Below are 25178 nucleotides of genomic sequence, written 5' to 3' on the forward strand. Positions count from 1 at the left end.
CAGAGCATGGCAGCTACTATAGAATCGGGTCGGGACGCGCAGAGCATGGCAGCTACTACAGAATGCGGGCGGGACGCGCAGAGCATGGCAGCTACTATAGAATGGGGTCGGGACATGCAGAGCATCGCAGCTGCTATAGAATGGAGTGGGGACGCGCAGAGCATGGCAGCTACTATAGAATGGGGTCGGGACGCGCAGAGCATGGCAGCTACTATATAATGGGGTCGGGACGCGCAGAGCATGGTAGCTACTATAGAATGGGGTCGGGACGCGCAGAGCATGGCAGCTACTATAGAATGGGGTCAGGACGCGCAGAGCATGGCAGCTACTATAGAATGGGGTCAGGACGCGCAGAGCATGGCAGCTACTATAGAATGGGGTCGGGACGCGCAGAGCATGGCAGCTACTATAGAATGGGGTCGGGACGCGCAGAGCATGGCAGCTACTATAGAATGGGGTCGGGACGCGCAGAGCATGGCAGCTACTATAGAATGGGGTCGGGACGCGCAGAGCATGGCAGCTACTATAGAATGGGGTCGGGACACGCAGAGCATGGCAGCTACTATAGAATGGGGTCGGGACGCGCAGAGCATGGCAGCTACTATAGAATGGGGTCGGGACGCGCAGAGCATGGTAGCTACTATAGAATGGGGTCGGGACGCGCAGAGCATGGCAGCTACTATAGAATGGGGTCGGGACATGCAGAGCATCGCAGCTGCTATAGAATGGAGTGGGGACGCGCAGAGCATGGCAGCTACTATAGAATGGGGTCGGGACGCGCAGAGCATGGCAGCTACTATATAATGGGGTCGGGACGCGCAGAGCATGGTAGCTACTATAGAATGGGGTCGGGACGCGCAGAGCATGGCAGCTACTATAGAATCGGGTCAGGACGCGCAGAGCATGGCAGCTACTATAGAATGGGGTCGGGACGCGCAGAGCATGGCAGCTACTATAGAATGGGGTCGGGACGCGCAGAGCATGGCAGCTACTATAGAATGGGGTCGGGACGCGCAGAGCATGGCAGCTACTATAGAATGGGGTCGGGACGCGCAGAGCATGGCAGCTACTATAGAATGGGGTCGGGACACGCAGAGCATGGCAGCTACTATAGAATGGGGTCGGGACGCGCAGAGCATGGCAGCTACTATTGCGAGGGGTTGGGATGCACAGAGCATCGCAGCCACTATTGTGAGGGGTCGGGATGTGCAGAGCATCGCAGCTACTATAGAATGGAGTGGAGACGCGCAGATCATCACAGCTACTATAGTGAGGGGCTGGGATGTGCAGAGCATTGCTGCGCAGTACACTCGTTACAGCAGTTGCTTTTAACCCTTCAGCTGATCTCATTCTAGAGCAATAAGCCTGTGGCGGTCGGGGCATGCTGGGAGTTGTAGTTTGACAACACAGGAGCTCTGCAGGTTGCAGGTTTATCAGGCAGAGGGGGTCAGGTCTGTGCTGCATGAGGACGACCGAGTCTGACCCTATGACAACTCTGCTGGTTCACACACCACACCGGCAATTTCAGATCATTTTAATAAGAATTCAAAAATAAACTTTGCGACTTTTTGATTTGCAGGACGATCAGAGAAGACGTCACCGTCACCTCCATCATCTTCTGTCTCCAGCGATTCTCTCACCCAGAAATAAGTTACCCCAAGCAGCAGCAGCAGCACACATGACGCCCCCTGAAAGAAGAAGGCAGGTCATCAGCGGGGGTCCGGGAACGCTGCCCCCGCTGGTCACTGACGATTCCTTACCGAAGCCTCCGCCGCTCCCCAGTCAGACTCTGAAGCCGAGGGCCCTCATACACTCCTTGTGCGCCTCGATCAGGTCCCCGCAGCGCTCCTCGCCCTTCTCGATGATACTGCGGGTAAAATACAGAAATCATTGTATGACGCCACAAGGAACAGACAAGGGGGAGGGGCATGGCTCGCTGTGGGCGGGGCTGTGGGTGACTGACAGGCCGTTCACTGTCTGCAGCCATTAGCGGTGATAATAATGGCGGCAGGCGCGGAGCTCCCTGCTTTTCTGTTTGGCGGTGGAGGCAGCGTCCTGAAATCAGGGGGCAGTGACCCAAAACTTTTCTTGTAGCCGCCAACCCAAACATTGGCTCCTTCAGGGCAGAACGAATGAAGATTCAATTTAATGGGACCACCTCTGACATGTGAAGGGTTGGGGTCCAACCGCTGGGACCCCACTGATGTCAGAACCAAGAAGGAGCAGCCAGGCCACATGACAACCCACAGACCAGGGGGCTTTAGTGGTCGGACCCCCGCTGTTCACACATTTATAGCTGCCTACACTGACCTCTGTAGGGTGGGAGCCTCTTGCCCCCCATACACATTAGCCAAACCCGCTGATATCGAAGGGTCCGGCTGACTGTCTATTGTGGTCTTACCCCGGGGTCTGCAGAGGGGCACTCCGCACTCACCAGGCATCCCGCACTTTCTTGGTCTCTGGACAGGCACAGCACGGCTTCAGGGGCTTCTTCTCCGGGGTCTCTGCGCTCGCAGGGCTCGTCTCACAGCTCGCAGCCGCAAGAGAGGACATGATGGGGCTCGAAGATGGACTGCAGAAAACAACACAGTCAGCACGGGCCATGAGCGCCACCCGCAGGGCGGTACATGCCCCTCACATATAATACAGCAAATCCGATGGTGTGAGGAGGTAACTGCACTGATGTCAGCGAGATCTCTGGATTACACAGGACGTCACTCGGGGAGAGCGAGGACTGTCAGATTCTACAGCGTCCTCAGAGAATTTGTTTCCAGTCTTCGCCATCTTCAGGACCTCCGCTTGCTGCCGACGGACGGGAAGATTCCTGTTTACACCCAGAAGCCGAAGCCCCAACATAAGACGCCTCAGAGATGATGCCGGGGTCAGGGCCTGCGGCTGCTGTAACCAGGGCTGTGGAGTAGGGGTCGGTATAAAACGGACCAACTCCGACTCCTCAAATATATAATACATTGGGTGCAGTCGTTCAATGCAGTTTGTGGTGAATATTTTTTCATAATAATTTGGGAAAGTTATGAAATGTCCTATAAATGTCCGTCCTATTCCTGATCTCGGGGTCTGGACTTTCATCTGAGATGAATCTGTGCTGCAGTAAATTTATCACTTACACATGAGACGTGTATGAGGGGGTCGTGTATGAGGGGGTCGTGTATGAGGGGGTCGGAGTCGTGTATGAGGGGGTCGGAGTCGTGTATGAGGGGGTCGTGTATGAGGGGGTCGGAGTCGTGTATGAGGGGGTCGTGTATGAGGGGGTCGGAGTCGTGTATGAGGGGGTCGGAGTCGTGTATGAGGGGGTCGTGTATGAGGGGGTCGGAGTCGTGTATGAGGGGGTCGTGTATGAGGGGGTCGGAGTCGTGTATGAGGGGGTCGGAGTCGTGTATGAGGGGGTCGGAGTCGTGTATGAGGGGGTCGGAGTCGTGTATGAGGGGGTCGGAGTCGTGTATGAGGGGGTCGTGTATGAGGGGGTCGGAGTCGTGTATGAGGGGGTCGGAGTCGTGTATGAGGGGGTCGTGTATGAGGGGGTCGGAGTCGTGTATGAGGGGGTCGGAGTCGTGTATGAGGGGGTCGTGTATGAGGGGGTCGGAGTCGTGTATGAGGGGGTCGGAGTCGTGTATGAGGGGGTCGGAGTCGTGTATGAGGGGGTCGTGTATGAGGGGGTCGGAGTCGTGTATGAGGGGGTCGTGTATGAGGGGGTCGGAGTCGTGTATGAGGGGGTCGGAGTCGTGTATGAGGGGGTCGGAGTCGTGTATGAGGGGGTCGGAGTCGTGTATGAGGGGGTCGGAGTCGTGTATGAGGGGGTCGTGTATGAGGGGGTCGGAGTCGTGTATGAGGGGGTCGTGTATGAGGGGGTCGGAGTCGTGTATGAGGGGGTCGTGTATGAGGGGGTCGGAGTCGTGTATGAGGGGGTCGTGTATGAGGGGGTCGTGTATGAGGGGGTCGGAGTCGTGTATGAGGGGGTCGTGTATGAGGGGGTCGGAGTCGTGTATGAGGGGGTCGTGTATGAGGGGGTCGGAGTCGTGTATGAGGGGGTCGTGTATGAGGGAGTCGGAGTCGTGTATGAGGGGGTCGGAGTCGTGTATGAGGGGGTCGTGTATGAGGGAGTCGGAGTCGTGTATGAGGGGGTCGGAGTCGTGTATGAGGGGGTCGTGTATGAGGGAGCCGGAGTCGTGTATGAGGGGGTCGGAGTCGTGTATGAGGGGGTCGTGTATGAGGGGGTCGGAGTCGTGTATGAGGGGGTCGTGTATGAGGGGGTCGGGGTCGTGTATGAGGGGGTCGGGGTCGTGTATGAGGGGGTGGGAGTCGTGTATGAGGGGGTCGTGTATGAGGGGGTCGGAGTCGTGTATGAGGGGGTCGTGTATGAGGGAGTCGGAGTCGTGTATGAGGGGGTCGGAGTCGTGTATGAGGGGGTCGGAGTCGTGTATGAGGGAGCCGGAGTCGTGTATGAGGGGGTCGTGTATGAGGGGGTCGGAGTCGTGTATGAGGGGGTCGTGTATGAGGGGGTCGGAGTCGTGTATGAGGGGGTCGGAGTCGTGTATGAGGGGGGTCGTGTATGAGGGGGTCGGAGTCGTGTATGAGGGGGTCGTGTATGAGGGGGTCGGAGTCGTGTATGAGGGGGTCGTGTATGAGGGAGTCGGAGTCGTGTATGAGGGGGTCGGAGTCGTGTATGAGGGGGTCGGAGTCGTGTATGAGGGAGTCGGAGTCGTGTATGAGGGGGTCGGAGTCGTGTATGAGGGGGTCGTGTATGAGGGAGCCGGAGTCGTGTATGAGGGGGTCGTGTATGAGGGGGTCGGAGTCGTGTATGAGGGGGTCGTGTATGAGGGGGTCGGAGTCGTGTATGAGGGGGTCGTGTATGAGGGGGTCGGAGTCGTGTATGAGGGGGTCGTGTATGAGGGAGTCGGAGTCGTGTATGAGGGGGTCGGAGTCGTGTATGAGGGGGTCGTGTATGAGGGAGTCGGAGTCGTGTATGAGGGGGTCGGAGTCGTGTATGAGGGAGCCGGAGTCGTGTATGAGGGAGCCGGAGTCGTGTATGAGGGGGTCGTGTATGAGGGGGTCGGAGTCGTGTATGAGGGGGTCGTGTATGAGGGGGTCGGAGTCGTGTATGAGGGGGTCATGTATGAGGGGGTCGGGGTCGTGTATGAGGGGGTCGGGGTCGTGTATGAGGGGGTCGTGTATGAGGGGGTCGGAGTCGTGTATGAGGGGGTCGTAGTCGTGTATGAGGGGGTCGTGTATGAGGGGGTCGGAGTCGTGTATGAGGGGGTCGTGTATGAGGGAGTCGGAGTCGTGTATGAGGGGGTCGGAGTCGTGTATGAGGGGGTCGTGTATGAGGGAGCCGGAGTCGTGTATGAGGGGGTCGTGTATGAGGGGGTCGGAGTCGTGTATGAGGGGGTCGTGTATGAGGGAGTCGGAGTCGTGTATGAGGGGGTCGGAGTCGTGTATGAGGGGGTCGTGTATGAGGGGGTCGTGTATGAGGGGGTCGTGTATGAGGGGGTCGTGTATGAGGGGGTCGTGTATGAGGGGGTCGTGTATGAGGGGGTCGTGTATGAGGGGGTCGTGTATGAGGGGGTCGTGTATGAGGGGGTCGTGTATGAGGGGGTCGTGTATGAGGGGGTCGTGTATGAGGGGGTCGTGTATGAGGGGGTCGTGTATGAGGGGGTCGTGTATGAGGGGGTCGTGTATGAGGGGGTCGTGTATGAGGGGGTCGTGTATGAGGGGGCCGTGTATGAGGGGGCCGTGTATGAGGGGGTCGTGTATGAGGGGGTCGTGTATGAGGGAGCCGTGTATGAGGGAGCCGTGTATGAGGGAGCCGGAGTCGTGTATGAGGGGGTCGTGTATGAGGGGGTCATGTATGAGGGGATCGTGTATGAGGGGGCCGTGTATGAGGGAGCCGGAGTCGTGTATGAGGGGGTCATGTATGAGGGAGCCGGAGTCGTGTATGAGGGGGTCGTGTATGAGGGGGTCGGAGTCGTGTATGAGGGGGTCGTGTATGAGGGTGTCGGAGTTGGAGTCATGGAAATTGAGTCGTTGGAGGTTTGGCTTACCGACTCCACAGCCCTGACTGTAGCACTATAACTCCCAGCATTTCCTTTTAACTAGGAGATCCCTGTGCTGTACAGGGCAACATGTCCTCCGCCTGCTGGGTCCCGGGGGGGGGGGGGGTCGCCCGCCATCCCCCGCCCGTTGGGTCCTGGGGGGGGAGGGAGGGGGGTCGCCCACCATCCCCCGCCCGCTGGGTCCCGGGGGGGGGGGGGGGGTCGCCCGCCATCCCCCGCCCGCTGGGTCCTGGGGGGGTGGGGGGGGGGGTCGCCCGCCATCCCCCGCCTGCTGGGTCCCGGGGGGGGGGGTCGCACGCCATCCCCCGCCCGCTGAGTCCTGGGGGGGTGGGGGGGGGTTGCCCGCCATCCCCCGCCCGCTGGGTCCCGGGGGGTCGCCCGCCATCCCACACCTGCTGGGCCAAGGGGGTCGCCCGCCATGCCACACCTGCAGGGTCCCGGAGGAGTCGCCCGCCATCCCACACCTGCAGGGTCCCGGGGGGTCGCCCGCCATCCCACACCTGCAGGGTCCCGGGGGGGGGGGTCGCCCGCCATCCCACACCTGCAGGGTCCCGGGGGGGGGGGGGGGGGGTCGCCCACCATCCCACACCTGCAGGGTCCGGGGGGGGGTCGCCCGCCATCCCACACCTGCAGGGTCCCGGGGGGGCGGGGGGGTCGCCTGCCATCTCACACCTGCTGGGCCAAGGGGGTCGCCCGCCATCCCACACCTGCAGGGTCCCGGGGGGGGGGGTCGCCCGCCATCCCACACCTGCAGGGTCCCGGGGGGGGGGGGTCGCCCGCCATCCCACACCTGCAGGGTCCCGGGGGGGGGGGGGCTGGCCCACCATCCCACACCTGCAGGGTCCCGGGGGGGGGGGGGTCGCCCGCCATCCCACACCTGCAGGGTCCCGGGGGGGGGGGGTCGCCCGCCATCCCACACCTGCAGGGTCCCGGGGGGGGGCCTGCCATCTCACACCTGCTGGGCCAAGGGGGTCGCCCGCCATCCCACACCTGCAGGGTCCCGGGGGGTCGCCCGCCATCCCACACCTGCAGGGTCCCGGGGGGGGGTCGCCCGCCATCCCACACCTGCAGGGTCCCGGGGGGGGGTCGCCCGCCATCCCACACCTGCAGGGTCCCGGGGGGGGGCCTGCCATCTCACACCTGCTGGGCCAAGGGGGTCGCCCGCCATCCCACACCTGCAGGGTCCCGGGGGGTCGCCCGCCATCCCACACCTGCAGGGTCCCGGGGGGGGGGTCGCCCGCCATCCCACACCTGCAGGGTCCCGGGGGGGGGTCGCCCGCCATCCCACACCTGCAGGGTCCCGGGGGGGGGGGTCGCCCGCCATCCCACACCTGCAGGGTCCCGGGGGGGGGGGGGTCGCCCGCCATCCCACACCTGCAGGGTCCCGGGGGGGGGGGGGTCGCCCGCCATCCCACACCTGCAGGGTCCCGGGGGGGGGGGGGGGGTCGCCCGCCATCCCACACCTGCAGGGTCCCGGGGGGGGGGGGGGGGTCGCCCGCCATCCCACACCTGCAGGGTCCCGGGGGGGGTCGCCCGCCATCCCACACCTGCAGGGTCCCGGGGGGGGGTCGCCCGCCATCCCACACACTTGCATGGTCCCGGGGGGGGGTCGCCCGCCATCCCACACCTGCAGGATCCCGGGGGGGTCGCCCGCCATCCCACACCTGCAGGGTCCCGGGGGGGATGCCCGCCATCCCACACACTTGCATGGTCCCGGGGGGGGGTCGCCAGCCATCCCACACCTGCAGGATCCCGGGGGGGTCGCCCGCCATCCCACACCTGCAGGATCCCGGGGGGGTTGCCCGCCATCCCACACCTGCAGGGTCCCGGGGGGGGTCGCCCGCCATCCCACACCTGCAGGGTCCCGGGTGGGGGGTCGCCCGCCATCCCACACACTTGCAGGGTCCCGGGGGGGTCGCCCGCCATCCCAGACCTGCAGGGTCCCGGGGGGGGTCGCCCGCCATCCCAAACCTGCAGGGTCCCGGGGGGGGGTCGCCCGCCATCCCACACACTTGCATGGTCCCGGGGGGGGTCGCCCGCCATCCCACACCTGCAGGGTCCCGGGGGGGGTCGCCCGCCATCCCACACCTGCAGGGTCCCGCAGGGGTCGCCCGCCATCCCACACCTGTAGGGTCCCGGGGGGGTCGCCCGCCATCCCACACCTGCAGGGTCCCGGGGGGGGGGGGGGGGGGGGTCGCCCGCCATCCCACACCTGCAGGGTCCCGGGGGGGGGGGGGGTCGCCCGCCATCCCACACCTGCAGGATCCCGGGGGGGGGGGGGGGGTCGCCCGCCATCCCACACCTGCAGGATCCCGGGGGGGTCGCCCGCCATCCCACACCTGCAGGGTCCCGGGGGGGGGGGGGGGGGTCGCCTGCCATCTCACACCTGCTGGGCCCCGGGGGTCACCAGCCATCCCCCACATCGCCCTGTCCTCCGCTCACTGCTGTCAGTCAGATCTCACTGAAGAAGTGGTGACATGAGACACATCCGGCGCCGTCCCCCGAGCACCGAGCCCACAATGCCGAGCGTCACCTGATCTCAGGGTCGCCCTCCTTCAAGGTCACTGCTGGGGGGCAGCACAGAGCGGCGGCCCCACGTCACAGCCCCCGGTGCCCCCCACAAGTTCCATCCCCACATGTCACCTGTTACACCACACACATCACAGCCCCCCACACACATCTGGCCTCTGACTGCTCCGATCAGCTGACAGCAGAGATGCTGAGAGCAATGAGGAGCTGACGCCTCAGTACAGTACGGAGCGGACAGGCTGCGGACAATATGTCCGATCACTACTGAGAAGTTGCATGACATGACGCAATCCACAAGATCGGCCACAGATCGGCTACGATAAGTCGTCAGTACAGGGCCACACACAGACCCTGAGTCACTGATCCCCCCAACGTCCAGTATGACAGAATCCAACACAGACCCGCGACCTCCGCCACTCACGTGTTTAGGTGAAACAACCAGGACACGACTGGACTGCGCAGGCGCGCGCCGTGGGTACTGGGAGCCTGCGGGACACGCGCTAAGAATGCCGGGAAGTGTAGTTTATTTTCTCCTTTTCCCCATCATGTCTGTGCTTTGTTCCCACAGCGGCATCTAGCGGCAGCCCCGACAAGTGCAATCCTAAAGCCACTAAAAGTACCGCCCCCTGATTAATTAAGCGGACCAATACTGGAGAGCAGGGGGCGTGGTTAATTATATGTGCCGCCTACGGTCACGTGGTAATGTTGTCCTGGTGATTGCCAGACGCCAGGTACCTGGTCTCCTAGCAACCGCGGCAACAAAGATGGCGGACATGGAGGAGTCAATGGGGCAAGGTAAAGAGGGCGGCAGCGGCTGTATATATATATATATATATATATATATATATATATATATATATATATATATATATATGGGAGGTGTGTGCGCAGGGTGTATATATGGGAGGTGTGTGTGTGCAGGGTGTATATATGGGAGGTGTGTGTGTGCAGGGTGTATATATGGGAGGTGTGTGTGCAGGGTGTATATATGGGAGGTGTGTGTGTGCAGGGTGTATATATGGGAGGTGTGTGTGTGCAGGGTGTATATATGGGAGGTGTGTGTGTGCAGGGTGTATATATGGGAGGTGTGTGTGTGCAGGGTGTATATATGGGAGGTGTGTGTGCAGGGTGTATATATGGGAGGTGTGTGTGTGCAGGGTGTATATATGGGAGGTGTGTGTGCGCAGGGTGTATATATGGGAGGTGTGTGTGCAGGGTGTATATATGGGAGGTGTGTGTGCAGGGTGTATATATGGGAGGTGTGTGTGCAGGGTGTATATATGGGAGGTGTGTGCGCAGGGTGTATATATGGGAGGTGTGTGTGCGCAGGGTGTATATATGGGAGGTGTGTGTGTGCAGGGTGTATATATGGGAGGTGTGTGTGCAGGGTGTATATATGGGAGGTGTGTGTGTGCAGGGTGTATATATGGGAGGTGTGTGTGTGCAGGGTGTATATATGGGAGGTGTGTGTGTGCAGGGTGTATATATGGGAGGTGTGTGTGCAGGGTGTATATATGGGAGGTGTGTGTGCAGGGTGTATATATGGGAGGTGTGTGTGCAGGGTGTATATATGGGAGGTGTGTGTGTGCAGGGTGTATATATGGGAGGTGTGTGTGTGCAGGGTGTATATATGGGAGGTGTGTATGCAGGGTGTATATATGGGAGGTGTGTGTGCAGGGTGTATATATGGGAGGTGTGTGTGTGCAGGGTGTATATATGGGAGGTGTGTATGCAGGGTGTATATATGGGAGGTGTGTGTGCAGGGTGTATATATGGGAGGTGTGTGTGCAGGGTGTATATATGGGAGGTGTGTGTGCAGGGTGTATATATGGGAGGTGTGTGTGTGCAGGGTGTATATATGGAAGGTGTGTGTGCAGGGTGTATATATGGAAGGTGTGTGTGTGCAGGGTGTATATATGGGAGGTGTGTGCGCAGGGTGTATATATGGGAGGTGTGTGTGCAGGGTGTATATATGGGAGGTGTGTGTGTGCAGGGTGTATATATGGGAGGTGTGTGTGCAGGGTGTATATATGGAAGGTGTGTGTGTGCAGGGTGTATATATGGAAGGTGTGTGTGTGCAGGGTGTATATATGGGAGGTGTGTGTGCAGGGTGTATATATGGGAGGTGTGCGCGCAGGGTGTATATATGGGAGGTGTGTGCGCAGGGTGTATATATGGGAGGTGTGTGTGCAGGGTGTATATATGGGAGGTGTGTGTGTGCAGGGTGTATATATGGGAGGTGTGTGTGTGCAGGGTGTATATATGGGAGGTGTGTGTGCAGGGTGTATATATGGGAGGTGTGTGTGCAGGGTGTATATATGGGAGGTGTGTGTGTGCAGGGTGTATATATGGGAGGTGTGTGTGTGCAGGGTGTATATATGGGAGGTGTGTGTGTGCAGGGTGTATATATGGGAGGTGTGTGTGCAGGGTGTATATATGGGAGGTGTGTGCGCAGGGTGTATATATGGGAGGTGTGTGTGCAGGGTGTATATATGGGAGGTGTGTGTGCAGGGTGTATATATGGGAGGTGTGTGTGTGCAGGGCGTATATATGGGAGGTGTGTGTGTGCAGGGCGTATATATGGGAGGTGTGTGTGTGCAGGGTGTATATATGGGAGGTGTGTGTGTGCAGGGTGTATATATGGGAGGTGTGTGTGCGCAGGGTGTATATATGGGAGGTGTGTGTGCGCAGGGCGTATATATGGGAGGTGTGTGTGTGCAGGGCGTATATATGGGAGGTGTGTGTGTGCAGGGCGTATATATGGGAGGTGTGTGTGCAGGGTGTATATATGGGAGGTGTGTGTGCAGGGCGTATATATGGGAGGTGTGTGTGCGCAGGGTGTATATATGGGAGGTGTGTGTGTGCAGGGCGTATATATGGGAGGTGTGTGTGTGCAGGGCGTATATATGGGAGGTGTGTGCGCAGGGTGTATATATGGGAGGTGTGTGCGCAGGGTGTATATATGGGAGGTGTGTGTGCGCAGGGTGTATATATGGGAGGTGTGTGTGCGCAGGGTGTATATATGGGAGGTGTGTGTGCGCAGGGTGTATATATGGGAGGTGTGTGTGCGCAGGGTGTATATATGGGAGGTGTGTGTGCGCAGGGTGTATATATGGGAGGTGTGTGTGCAGGGTGTATATATGGGAGGTGTGTGTGCGCAGGGTGTATATATGGGAGGTGTGTGTGCAGGGTGTATATATGGGAGGTGTGTGTGCAGGGTGTATATATGGGAGGTGTGTGTGCAGGGTGTATATATGGGAGGTGTGTGTGTGTGCAGGGTGTATATATGGGAGGTGTGTGTGTGTGCAGGGTGTATATATGGGAGGTGTGTGTGTGTGCAGGGTGTATATATGGGAGGTGTGTGTGTGTGCAGGGTGTATATATGGGAGGTGTGTGCGCAGGGTGTATATATGGGAGGTGTGTGTGCAGGGTGTATATATGGGAGGTGTGTGTGCAGGGTGTATATATGGGAGGTGTGTGCGCAGGGTGTATATATGGGAGGTGTGTGTGTGCAGGGTGTATATATGGGAGGTGTGTGTGCAGGGTGTATATATGGGAGGTGTGTGTGCAGGGTGTATATATGGAAGGTGTGTGTGTGCAGGGTGTATATATGGGAGGTGTGTGCGCAGGGTGTATATATGGGAGGTGTGTGCGCAGGGTGTATATATGGGAGGTGTGTGTGCAGGGTGTATATATGGGAGGTGTGTGTGTGCAGGGTGTATATATGGGAGGTGTGTGTGCAGGGTGTATATATGGGAGGTGTGTGTGCAGGGTGTATATATGGAAGGTGTGTGTGTGCAGGGTGTATATATGGGAGGTGTGTGTGCAGGGTGTATATATGGGAGGTGTGTGCGCAGGGTGTATATATGGGAGGTGTGTGCGCAGGGTGTATATATGGGAGGTGTGTGCGCAGGGTGTATATATGGGAGGTGTGTGTGCAGGGTGTATATATGGGAGGTGTGTGTGCAGGGTGTATATATGGGAGGTGTGTGTGTGCAGGGTGTATATATGGGAGGTGTGTGTGTGCAGGGTGTATATATGGGAGGTGTGTGTGTGCAGGGTGTATATATGGGAGGTGTGTGTGCAGGGTGTATATATGGGAGGTGTGTGTGCAGGGTGTATATATGGGAGGTGTGTGTGTGCAGGGTGTATATATGGGAGGTGTGTGTGTGCAGGGTGTATATATGGGAGGTGTGTGTGCAGGGTGTATATATGGGAGGTGTGTGCGCAGGGTGTATATATGGGAGGTGTGTGCGCAGGGTGTATATATGGGAGGTGTGTGTGCAGGGTGTATATATGGGAGGTGTGTGTGTGCAGGGCGTATATATGGGAGGTGTGTGTGTGCAGGGCGTATATATGGGAGGTGTGTGTGTGCAGGGTGTATATATGGGAGGTGTGTGTGTGCAGGGTGTATATATGGGAGGTGTGTGTGCGCAGGGTGTATATATGGGAGGTGTGTGTGCGCAGGGCGTATATATGGGAGGTGTGTGTGTGCAGGGCGTATATATGGGAGGTGTGTGTGTGCAGGGCGTATATATGGGAGGTGTGTGTGCAGGGTGTATATATGGGAGGTGTGTGTGCAGGGCGTATATATATGGGAGGTGTGTGTGCGCAGGGTGTATATATGGGAGGTGTGTGTGTGCAGGGCGTATATATGGGAGGTGTGTGTGTGCAGGGCGTATATATGGGAGGTGTGTGCGCAGGGTGTATATATGGGAGGTGTGTGTGCGCAGGGTGTATATATGGGAGGTGTGTGTGCGCAGGGTGTATATATGGGAGGTGTGTGTGCGCAGGGTGTATATATGGGAGGTGTGTGTGCGCAGGGTGTATATATGGGAGGTGTGTGTGCGCAGGGTGTATATATGGGAGGTGTGTGTGCAGGGTGTATATATGGGAGGTGTGTGTGCAGGGTGTATATATATATCTGTGTGTGTGCAGGGTGTATATATGGGAGGTGTGTGCGCAGGGTGTATATATGGGAGGTGTGTGCGCAGGGTGTATATATGGGAGGTGTGTGCGCAGGGCGTATATATGGGAGGTGTGTGCGCAGGGCGTATATATGGGAGGTGTGTGCGCAGGGTGTATATATGGGAGGTGTGTGTGCGCAGGGTGTATATATGGGAGGTGTGTGTGCGCAGGGTGTATATATGGGAGGTGTGTGTGCGCAGGGTGTATATATGGGAGGTGTGTGTGCGCAGGGTGTATATATGGGAGGTGTGTGTGCGCAGGGTGTATATATGGGAGGTGTGTGTGTGCAGGGTGTATATATGGGAGGTGTGTGTGCAGGGTGTATATATATATCTGTGTGTGTGCAGGGTGTATATATGGGAGGTGTGTGCGCAGGGTGTATATATGGGAGGTGTGTGCGCAGGGTGTATATATGGGAGGTGTGTGCGCAGGGCGTATATATGGGAGGTGTGTGCGCAGGGCGTATATATGGGAGGTGTGTGTGCAGGGCGTATATATGGGAGGTGTGTGTGCGCAGGGTGTATATATGGGAGGTGTGTGTGCGCAGGGTGTATATATGGGAGGTGTGTGTGTGCAGGGTGTATATATGGGAGGTGTGTGTGCGCAGGGTGTATATATGGGAGGTGTGTGTGTGCAGGGTGTATATATGGGAGGTGTGTGTGTGCAGGGTGTATATATGGGAGGTGTGTGTGCGCAGGGTGTATATATGGGAGGTGTGTGTGCGCAGGGTGTATATATGGGAGGTGTGTGCGCGCAGGGTGTATATATGGGAGGTGTGTGCGCGCAGGGTGTATATATGGGAGGTGTGTGCGCGCAGGGTGTATATATGGGAGGTGTGTGCGCGCAGGGTGTATATATGGGAGGTGTGTGTGCAGGGTGTATATATGGGAGGTGTGTGCGCAGGGTGTATATATGGGAGGTGTGTGTGTGCAGGGTGTATATATGGGAGGTGTGTGTGCGCAGGGTGTATATATGGGAGGTGTGTGTGCGCAGGGTGTATATATGGGAGGTGTGTGTGTGCAGGGTGTATATATGGGAGGTGTGTGTGTGCAGGGTGTATATATGGGAGGTGTGTGTGCGCAGGGTGTATATATGGGAGGTGTGTGTGCAGGGTGTATATATGGGAGGTGTGTGTGCAGGGTGTATATATATATCTGTGTGTGTGCAGGGTGTATATATGGGAGGTGTGTGTGCAGGGTGTATATATATATCTGTGTGTGTGCAGGGTGTATATATGGGAGGTGTGTGTGCAGGGTGTATATATATATCTGTGTGTGTGCAGGGTGTATATATGGGGTGTACATACAGTGGGAACAATAAGTATTTGATACACTGACGATTTTGCACGTTTTCTCACCTACAATGAATGGAGAGGTCTGTAATTTTTATCGTAGGTCACTTCACCTGTGAGAGACAGAATCTAACAATAATAAACAGAAAATCACATTGTAGGATTCTACATAATTAAATTGCTTTTTATTGCATGAAATAAGTATTTGATACAATAGAAAAACAGAACTTAATATTTGGTCCAGAAACCTTTGTTACAATTACAGAGGTCAGAAGTTTCCTGCGGTTCTTGACCAGGTTTGCACACACTGCAGCAGGGATTTTGGCCCCCTCCTCCATACTGATCTTCTCCAGATCTTTCAGGTTTTGGGGCTGTCACTGGGCAACATTGAGTTTCAGCTCCCTCCAAAGATTTTCTATTGGGTTCAGGTCCGGAGAATGGCTAGGCCACTCCAGAACCTTGAAATGCTTCTTACGGGGCCGCTCCTTTGTTGCCCTGACTGTGTGTTTCGGGTCATTGTCTTACTGGAAGACCCAGCCACGACCCATCTTCAATGCTCTGAGGGAAGGAGGTTGTTGGTCAAAATCTCACAATACATGACCCCATCCATCCTCCCTTCAATACAGTGCAGTCATCCTGTCCCCTTTGCAGAAAAGGAACCCCAAAGTATGATGTTTCCCCCACCATGCTTCATGGTTGGGATGGTGTTATTGGGGTTGTACTCATTTTTCTTCTTCCTCCAAACATGGCGAGTGGAGTTGATACCAAAAAGTTCTATTTTGGTCTCATCTGACCACATGACCTTTCTCCCATGCCTCCTCTGGATCATCCAGATAGTCATTGCTGAACGTCAAACTGACCTGGACATGTGCTGGCGTGAGCAGAGGGACCTTGTGTGACCAGGGACCAGGATTTTAATCCATGACGGCGTATTGTGTTACTAACAGAAATGTTTGAGACTGTGGTCCCAGCTCTCTTCAGGTCATCGACCAGGTCCTACCGTGTAGTTCTGGGCTGATTCCTGACCTTTCTCAGAATCATCCTTACCCCACGAGGCGAGATCTTGCATGGAGCCCCAGACCAAGGAAGATTGACAGTCATCTTGTATTTCTTCCATTTTCTAATAATTGCGCCAACTGTTGTTGCCTTCTCACCAAGCTGCTGCCTATTGTCCTGTAGCCCATCCCAGCCTTGTGCAGGTCTACAATTTTGTCCCTGGTGTCCTTAGACAGCTCTTTGGTCTTGGCCATGGTGGAGAGGTTGGAGTGTGATTGAGTGTGTGGACAAGTGTCTTTTATACAGGTAACGAGTTCAAACAGGTGCAATTAATACAGGTAATGAGTGCAGAGTAGGAAGACTTCTTAAAGAAAAACTAACAAGTCTGTGAGCGCCAGAATTCTTGCTTGTTGGTCGGTGATCAAATACTTATCTCATGCAATAAAATGCTAATTAATTATGTAAAAATCATACAGTGATTTTCTGGATTTTATTTTTAGATTCTGTCTCTCACAGGTGAAGTGACCTACAGTAAAAATTACCAACCTCTTCATTCTGTGTAGGTGGGAAAACGTGCAAAATCAGCAGCGGATCAAATACTTATTGTCCCCACTGTATGTGGTGAGCGTATATGGGGGCTGTATACAGGGTGTGCAGAGTGTGTGTATATGGGGTGCATGTATGTGGAGTGTATACAGGGTGTGTATATGGGGTGTGTGTATAACGAGTGTGTATAAATGTGGGGTGTGTGTATACGGGGTGTGTATACAGGGTGTGCAGAGTGTGTATACGTGCTGTGTATACATGTGGGGTGGGTGTATACGGGGTGTGTATACAGGGTGTGCAGAGTGTGTGTATATTGGGTGGGTGTATACGGGGTGGGTATACAGGGTGTGCAGAGTGTGTGTATATGGGGTGTGTATACAGGGTGTGCAGAGTGTGTGTATATTGGGTGGGTGTATACGTGGTGTGTATACAGGGTGTGCAGAGTGTGTGTATATTGGGTGGGTGTATACGGGGTGTGTATACAGGGTGTGCAGAGTGTGTGTATATTGGGTGGGTGTATACGGGGTGTGTATACAAGGTGTGCAGAGTGTGTGTATATTGGGTGGGTGTATACGGGGTGTGTATACAGGGTGTGCAGAGTGTGTGTATATTGGGTGGGTGTATACGTGGTGTGTATACAGGGTGTGCAGAGTGTGTGTATATTGGGTGGGTGTATATGGGGTGTGTATACAGGGTGTGCAGAGTGTGTGTATATTGGGTGGGTGTATACGGGGTGTGTATACAGGGTGTGCAGAGTGTGTGTATATTGGGTGGGTGTATACGGGGTGTGTATACAGGGTGTGCAGAGTGTGTGTATATTGGGTGGGTGTATACGGGGTGTGTATACAGGGTGTGCAGAGTGTGTGTATATTGGGTGGGTGTATACGGGGTGTGTATACAGGGTGTGCAGAGTGTGTGTATATTGGGTGGGTGTATATGGGGTGTGTATACAGGGTGTGCAGAGTGTGTGTATATTGGGTGAGTGTATACGTGGTGTGTATACAGGGTGTGCAGAGTGTGTGTATATTGGGTGGGTGTATATGGGGTGTGTATACAGGGTGTGCAGAGTGTGTGTATATTGGGTGGGTGTATACGGGGTGTGTATACAGGGTGTGCAGAGTGTGTGTATATTGGGTGGGTGTATATGGGGTGTGTATACAGGGTGTGCAGAGTGTGTGTATACGGGGTGTGTGTGTATACAGGGTGTGCAGAGTGTGTGTATATTGGGTGGGTGTATACGGGGTGTGTATACAGGGTGTGCAGAGTGTGTGTATATTGGGTGGGTGTATACGGGGTGTGTATACAGGGTGTGCAGAGTGTGTGTATATTGGGTGGGTGTATGCGGGGTGTGTATACAGGGTGTGCAGAGTGTGTGTATATTGGGTGGGTGTATACGGGGTGTGTATACAGGGTGTGCAGAGTGTGTGTATATTGGGTGGGTGTATACGGGGTGTGTATACAGGGTGTGCAGAGTGTGTGTATATTGGGTGGGTGTATACGGGGTGTGTATACAGGGTGTGCAGAGTGTGTGTATATTGGGTGGGTGTATACGGGGAGTGTATATTGGGTGGGTGTATACGGGGTGTGTATATTGGGTGGGTGTGTATACAGGGTGTGCAGAGTGTGTGTATATTGGGTGGGTGTATATGGGGTGTGTATACAGGGTGTGCAGAGTGTGTATATTGGGTGAGTGTATACGTGGTGTGTATGCAGGGTGTGCAGAGTGTGTGTATATTGGGTGGGTGTATACGTGGTGTGTATACAGGGTGTGCAGAGTGTGTGTATATTGGGTGGGTGTATATGGGGTGTGTATACAGGGTGTGCAGAGTGTGTGTATATTGGATGGGTGTATACGTGGTGTGTATACAGGGTGTGCAGAGTGTGTGTATATTGGATGGGTGTATACGTGGTGTGTATACAGGGTGTGCAGAGTGTGTGTATATTGGGTGGGTGTATACGGGGTGTGTATACAGGGTGTGCAGAGTGTGTGAATATTGGGTGGGTGTATACGTGGTGTGTATACAGGGTGTGCAGAGTGTGTGTATATTGGATGGGTGTATACGTGGTGTGTATACAGGGTGTGCAGAGTGTGTGTATATGGGGTGTGTATACAGGGTGTGCAGAGTGTGTGTATATGGGGTGTGTATATAGGGTGTGCAGAGTGTGTGTATATTGGATGGGTGTATACGTGGTGTGTATACAGGGTGTGCAGAGTGTGTGTATATGGGGTGTGTATACAGGGTGTGCAGAGTGTGTGTATATGGGGTGTGTATACAGGGTGTGCAGAGTGTGTGTATATTGGGTGGGTGTATACGGGGTGTGTGTGTATACAGGGTGTGCAGAGTGTGTGTATATTGGGTGGGTGTATACGGGGTGTGTATACAGGGTGTGCAGAGTGTGTGTATATTGGGTGGGTGTATACGTGGTGTGTATACAGGGTGTGCAGAGTGTGTGTATATTGGGTGGGTGTATACGGGGTGTGTATACAGGGTGTGCAGAGTGTGTGTATATTGGATGGGTGTATACGTGGTGTGTATACAGGGTGTGCAGAGTGTGTGTATATTGGATGGGTGTATACGTGGTGTGTATACAGGGTGTGCAGAGTGTGTGTATATTGGGTGGGTGTATACGGGGTGTGTATACAGGGTGTGCAGAGTGTGTGTATATTGGGTGGGTGTATACGTGGTGTGTATACAGGGTGTGCAGAGTGTGTGTATATTGGATGGGTGTATACGTGGTGTGTATACAGGGTGTGCAGAGTGTGTGTATATTGGATGGGTGTATATGTGGTGTGTATACAGGGTGTGCAGAGTGTGTGTATATTGGATGGGTGTATACGTGGTGTGTATACAGGGTGTGCAGAGTGTGTGTATATTGGATGGGTGTATACGTGGTGTGTATACAGGGTGTGCAGAGTGTGTATATTGGATGGGTGTATACGTGGTGTGTATACAGGGTGTGCAGAGTGTGTGTATATTGGGTGGGTGTATACGGGGTGTGTATACAGGGTGTGCAGAGTGTGTGTATATGGGGTGTGTATATAGGGTGTGCAGAGTGTGTGTATATTGGGTGGGTGTATATGGGGTGTGTATACAGGGTGTGCAGAGTGTGTGTATATGGGGTGTGTATATAGGGTGTGCAGAGTGTGTGTATATTGGATGGGTGTATACGTGGTGTGTATACAGGGTGTGCAGAGTGTGTGTATATGGGGTGTGTATACAGGGTGTGCAGAGTGTGTGTATACAGGGTGTGCAGAGTGTGTGTATACAGGGTGTGCAGAGTGTGTGTATATAGGGTGTGCAGAGTGTGTGTATATTGGGTGGGTGTATACGGGGTGTGGGTGTATACGGGGTGTATACGGGGTGCGTGGTTTGTGGTGTTCGCTCCGGCGCTGACTTCTACCCTATATATCACACATAGTGATGAGACTCATCGTTGGCCCCTCAGGCCGCGCGGAGACACGGGGGTCCTGGGTGACGTTACACCGTGGTGTCATGTAAGGAATGGGGCAGCTCTCACCGCCCTGCGGGGGCGCTCTGTGATCAGGGCTGGTTAACCCCTTCCCAACAGGGCGATTTTCCATTTTTGCGCTTTCATATTTTCCTTCCCATTTTCCGCAGCCGCAGCCTCATTGTCTTTGTGTCTCTCATCCCCGGACCAGGTCTTGTGTTTATCTGCGCCGAGCCGCGGTGATGACTGACGCTCTACCACAAAATGTACAGAAAAGCGAGAAAAAAACTGTGGAAAAAGCCCAATGTTTTATTTTAGATTTTATTTTACGGCTCAGGGTACAGGATAATGACACTGACACTCGGGGTACAGGATAATGACACTGACACTCGGGGTACAGGATAATGACACTGACACTCGGGGTACAGGATAATGACACTGACACTCGGGGTACAGGATAATGACACTGACACTCGGGGTACAGGATAATGACACTGACACTCGGGGTACAGGATAACGACACTGACACTCGGGGTACAGGATAATGACACTGACACTCGGGGTACAGGATAATGACACTGACACTCGGGGTACAGGATAATGACACTGACACTCGGGGTACAGGATAATGACACTGACACTGGGGGTACAGGATAATGACACTGACACTCGGGGTACAGGATAATGACACTGACACTCGGGGTACAGGATAATGACACTGACACTCGGGGTACAGGATAATGACACTGACACTGGGGGTACAGGATAATGACACTGACACTCGGGGTACAGGATAATGACACTGACACTCGGGGTACAGGATAATGACACTGACACTCGGGGTACAGGATAATGACACTGACACTCGGGGTACAGGATAATGACTCTGACACTCGGGGTACAGGATAATGACTGACACTCGGGGTACAGGATAATGACACTGACACTCGGGGTACAGGATAATGACACTGACACTCGGGGTACAGGATAATGACACTGACACTGGGGGTACAGGATAATGACTCTGACACTCGGGGTACAGGATAATGACTCTGACACTCGGGGTACAGGATAATGACACTGACACTGGGGGTACAGGATAATGACACTGACACTGTGGGTACAGGATAATGACACTGACACTCGGGGTACAGGATAATGACACTGACACTGAGGGTACAGGATAATGACACTGACACTGTGGGTACAGGATAATGACACTGACACTCGGGGTACAGGATAATGACACTGACACTCAGGGTACAGGATAATGACACTGACACTCGGGGTACAGGATAATGACACTGACACTCCGGGTACAGGATAATGACACTGACACTCCGGGTACAGGATAATGACACTGACACTGGGGGTACAGGATAATGACACTGACACTCGGGGTACAGGATAATGACACTGACACTCCGGGTACAGGATAATGACACTGACACTGGGGTACAGGATAATGACACTGACACTCGGGGTAGAGGGTGATGACATTAATATTTGGGGTTGCGGGTGGACATCGCGGTGCCCCCTTTATTACTGTGGATGAGTCGGGGGTGTAGGACATGAGAACATTAATGACGTCTGTACATTTTCTAGGTGCAGGAGGGTCGGACGCCTCAGCACCGGATTCTGTCCTGGAGGAAGTGGCAGATGATATCTGTGCCCCTGGTGTAGACGAGCCCCCCAGATTACCTGAATCCCCCGAATTACCTGAGCCCTCTATATTACCTGAGCCCCCCACATTACCTGAGCCCCCCGCATTACCTGAGCCTCCTGTAATACCTGAGCCCCCCGCATTACCCGAGCACCCCGCATTACCCGAGCCCCCCGCATTACCTGAGCCCCCCAGCGAGCAGATCTCCATCACTGGAGCTGGTGGGACCGTCCTTACCTCACCCTGGACTGACGGTGGTGGAGAAGGTGCAGGCCGCGGGGATGGTGCGGGGTCCGCTCAGGACCACCCTGGCGTCGGTGCCTCTCCGCCGTCAGGAGCTGAGCCTGTGATGTCTGCGGAGGAGGATGGAGCCAGCTTTGCAGTGGAAGCCTCTGGAGAAGACCACACCGTGGACACCTCCGATGACCGCAGCGATGCTCCCCCTCCAGGAGGTGAGAGTCTACGGCCCATCACAATATTATCAGACTTCTGACTTTACATGAGTTATATGTAGAGAGATATAATCCGCAGGTGAGGAGGGAGCAGAAGCTGCGCAGCCCGAGAACATTGGGGAGACTGACCGTAATACAGAGGAAGAGGAGACCACCGAGCCGACGGGTATGTAATACCCCGTGCTCATACTTCTGACACAATGCACCAAATCCTCTGCACAGACTTAAAGATAAGTAATAACATTCTGTGCCTGCTTCCACCACTAGAGGGAGCCAACAACACAGTAAGCTCCAGGGCTCCACCTAGTGGTGGCTGCTGGTAAGCAAGTTTTAGGGTTAGGGTAACACTATGTTTCTTTAGAAGTTTTGGAACTTTGTATTAGAAAAAAAAGCAAAAATCTAATCAATTTAAGGGGTTGTCCAGACCTTTGCTATGATAACTTATCTTTTGGAAAAGTCAGCAATATCAGATAGGTGGGGGTCCAACACTCAGCCAGCACCTCCACCAATCTGTTGTAGGCATTTTACACGGTGCCTGGATGTAAACTGAACAGAGTCAGAACAGCACAGCTCCATTCACTATGTAGTGGCCATTCTAAGGTACTGCAGCTCAGCTCCTACTGAAGTGAATGTGATCTGAGCTGCAGTACCGTAGAATGGCCACTACATATTGTAGGGTGCTGTGCTGTTTTGGCTCCGTACACATTGTGCATACAGCCACAGCGAGACCTGCCAGGAGCTGATCAGTGGGGGGGGCGAGTGCGGCCCCCAGCCTAAGGTAGGCCGTGACTATCAATGTTTTGGACAATGTCCTCTTGTATGTGTATGGGCACCCTTGTAGATGAGTGTACAGACGGTGCTGCTGCTGGAATCGTCCAAACAATCAGCAGATAGCGATTATACCAAGTCCCTCACTGCACGCTGCACATTTAGCATGTCATTATAATAAAGCACAGGATAAGCAGCTGCCATATACCATGGTGACGCTAATGCTAAATCTTTAATTTTTCATCTGATTTTGGGGAGTGTTGAAGAATCCTGCTGAAAAGCCGCCTGTAAACTCTCTTTATATGTGCAAGTCATTATACAGAATCTTCTTTTGTAGAACGTGACGGTGATGAAGAAGAATTGGAAGAAGCCGAGAAGATCCCTGATGACTTTTTCTATAACTATGACAGTATCTGCTCCCAGCCATACATTTCCCCGGACTCAGGGATCCCTGGAGGAGTCCTCCATCTTCTGTATCCTTCTTCCAGGAGCTAAAATCTTCCAAACATGCTTGTAGACGACAATAGAGAGAATCGCTTTGTAGGTACCGTAATGGGTACCTACACAATGCCAACAATGAAAACTGGTCTGATAACTATAAAATATTAAATGTGAAATTGAAAAATAATTTTTGTATGTCCACGTAGTATAGAAAAGTGATGGAAAATGTATGAACCTCCCAACCCAACCCAACTTCCAGTGCACCAGAGGGGAGCCACCATGATAGAAAAATAACACTTTAACCCCATCACCAGGATGTACTAGAGCAATTAAATACACTCGGTTTTCAGATGTTGCTGTTTCCTTAATTTGTCTCAGACATTCTTTCGGCTATGACTGTACAAAAAGGGCAAATTTGCACTCGCTGAATGACCAGACTTTGCTTTATGTAGCTGGTACTACGGTCATAATCCTAGGACTTAAAACTCACGAACAGCAATATCTGAGGAGCAGCAGCGGTCAGGGTATTGGAGCTGTCGCAGTGAGTTTTTCAGTCTATTTTCTATAACTCACCCTGATAATAGAAAGGTGGAAAACTGACCCGCAAAATAATAAACCCCTCTTCTCTTCCAGGTTCATCCCAGCAAGAGCTATTTTGCAGTAGCAGAAAAGGGACACAAACCGAATATTATCCTGTATGAATTCCCATCTCTGAAACCATATCGGATCCTCAGGGGTGAGACCCGAGCTAAGGGTTAACCATAATAAATGCAGAAATCAGACCTATTAGAGTCTTTTTTTTTTCTCTTCCCTCAGGGGGCACAGAGGAAGCCTATGCCTTCATAGACTTCAATATGTCAGGGTCACTTCTTGCCAGTGTGGGCAGCAGTCCTGATTATATGTTGACTATCTGGGACTGGAAGCAAGAAAAGATCATGCTGAGGTCCAAGGCATTTTCCCAAGATGTCTTTCAAGTTACCTTCTCTCCAGAAAATGAAGAGCAGCTTACTACCTGTGGGACAGGGCACATCAGGTGAGTTGTTGCGTCCATTTGTCATATAATATGACCATGCTTATATCTCACCTCCATAAGTCATTCAGAATATCTGCAATATTTACCGGCATATGCCTTGTTCTTTGTGTAGGTTTTGGAAGATGGCGCGCACATTCACCGGCTTGAAACTGCAAGGGGAACTTGGAAGATTTGGAAAGACTGCGCTAACAGACATAGAAGGCTATGTCGCATTGCCGGACGGAAAGGTATGTCAACCTTTTATTAAATGGAGTTCACATTCTGAAACGTTATCGGTATTTTACTGTAATAGAAAAGACCAGAAAAAAAAAAAATAATAATAACACAATTAAATAATGGGCACTGCCATGGGCACGAGCTAAGAGGCCACCTTTTCACTGCAGGTGATATCAGGGTCAGAATGGGGCAACATGCTCCTCTGGGAAGGTGGTCTCATCAAGGTGGAGATATGTAGAAGAGGCAGAAGACCATGTCATAGCGGGCCTATTAACCAGTTTGTCTTGGATGAAGGAGAACTTATCACCATTGGCGCTGATGGCTCTGTCAGGGTAAGAGTCTTTTTCTATATATATATGTGACTGAAATGAGAAACATAAAGGTTTTCTAATTGTATTTTTGCTTTTTGTCCGTTTCCTTCAGGTTTGGGATTTTGAGACGGTGGATACGGCAGACTCTGTGGATGACACCGGTCTCTTGGAGATGGAGCCCATGAATGAGCTTCTGGTTGGAAAGAACGTTAACCTGCAGTACATGGTGAAGTCCGAGGGTGGTGGCCCCCCGGTGTGGTTTGCTCAGGTGGGCAATGCTTTAATCCCTGATATGAACTGGGTGAAATAAAATGAAGGCTATCGCTTGGGGCAGTGTTTTACTGGGGAAGCAGCCTGAGATCTTGTTATAGAGGCAGCCATGATTCTCGGCCCTCACGTATCGTCTATGAGGCCTATGCAGCTGAGCAGGGGTCCTGCCGCATTAA

The 25178-nt window shown here is 54.0% G+C and overlaps 2 protein-coding genes across 2 annotated transcripts in view; one reads left to right on the forward strand and one right to left on the reverse strand.

The window, feature by feature from the left end:
• Window positions 1-1518: 1518 nt before the first annotated feature.
• On the reverse strand, window positions 1519-9171 carry COX17 (cytochrome c oxidase copper chaperone COX17). The gene is made up of 4 exons (XM_073670864.1): window positions 9019-9171; window positions 2435-2572; window positions 1761-1867; window positions 1519-1688 (listed from the first exon to the last, which is right to left on the reverse strand). The coding sequence occupies exons 2-3, from the start codon at window positions 2551-2553 to the stop codon at window positions 1783-1785; spliced, it is 204 nt and encodes a 67-aa protein (XP_073526965.1). The 5' UTR covers window positions 2554-2572; window positions 9019-9171; the 3' UTR covers window positions 1519-1688; window positions 1761-1782.
• A 125-nt stretch (window positions 9172-9296) lies between these two features.
• CFAP44 (cilia and flagella associated protein 44) overlaps window positions 9297-25178 on the forward strand; it is a 69676-nt gene continuing 53794 nt past the window's right edge. The window contains exons 1-10 of the mRNA XM_073670866.1: window positions 9297-9392; window positions 21454-21963; window positions 22043-22129; window positions 23069-23204; window positions 23551-23713; window positions 23806-23908; window positions 23989-24205; window positions 24318-24432; window positions 24589-24753; window positions 24845-25000. Of these exons, the coding sequence (XP_073526967.1) occupies window positions 9362-9392; window positions 21454-21963; window positions 22043-22129; window positions 23069-23204; window positions 23551-23713; window positions 23806-23908; window positions 23989-24205; window positions 24318-24432; window positions 24589-24753; window positions 24845-25000 (1683 nt within the window). The 5' untranslated portion in view covers window positions 9297-9361. The remainder of the gene's footprint in view (window positions 9393-21453; window positions 21964-22042; window positions 22130-23068; window positions 23205-23550; window positions 23714-23805; window positions 23909-23988; window positions 24206-24317; window positions 24433-24588; window positions 24754-24844; window positions 25001-25178) is intronic.

This window comes from Phyllobates terribilis, unplaced genomic scaffold, assembly GCF_046119375.1.
Source record: "Phyllobates terribilis strain yellow unplaced genomic scaffold, ASM4611937v1 Scaffold_2__4_contigs__length_985480577, whole genome shotgun sequence".
Classification (NCBI taxonomy): Eukaryota; Metazoa; Chordata; class Amphibia; order Anura; family Dendrobatidae; genus Phyllobates; species Phyllobates terribilis.

Coding starts and splice junctions, on each gene's coding strand:
- COX17 (XM_073670864.1), bottom strand. CDS start 2,553: ATGTCCTCTCTTGCGGCTGCGAGCTGTGAGACGAGCCCTGCGAGCGCA. Junction 1,868..2,434: donor AAGAAAGTGCGGGATGCCTG/GTGAGTGCGGAG, acceptor TTTTACCCGCAG/TATCATCGAGAAGGGCGAGG.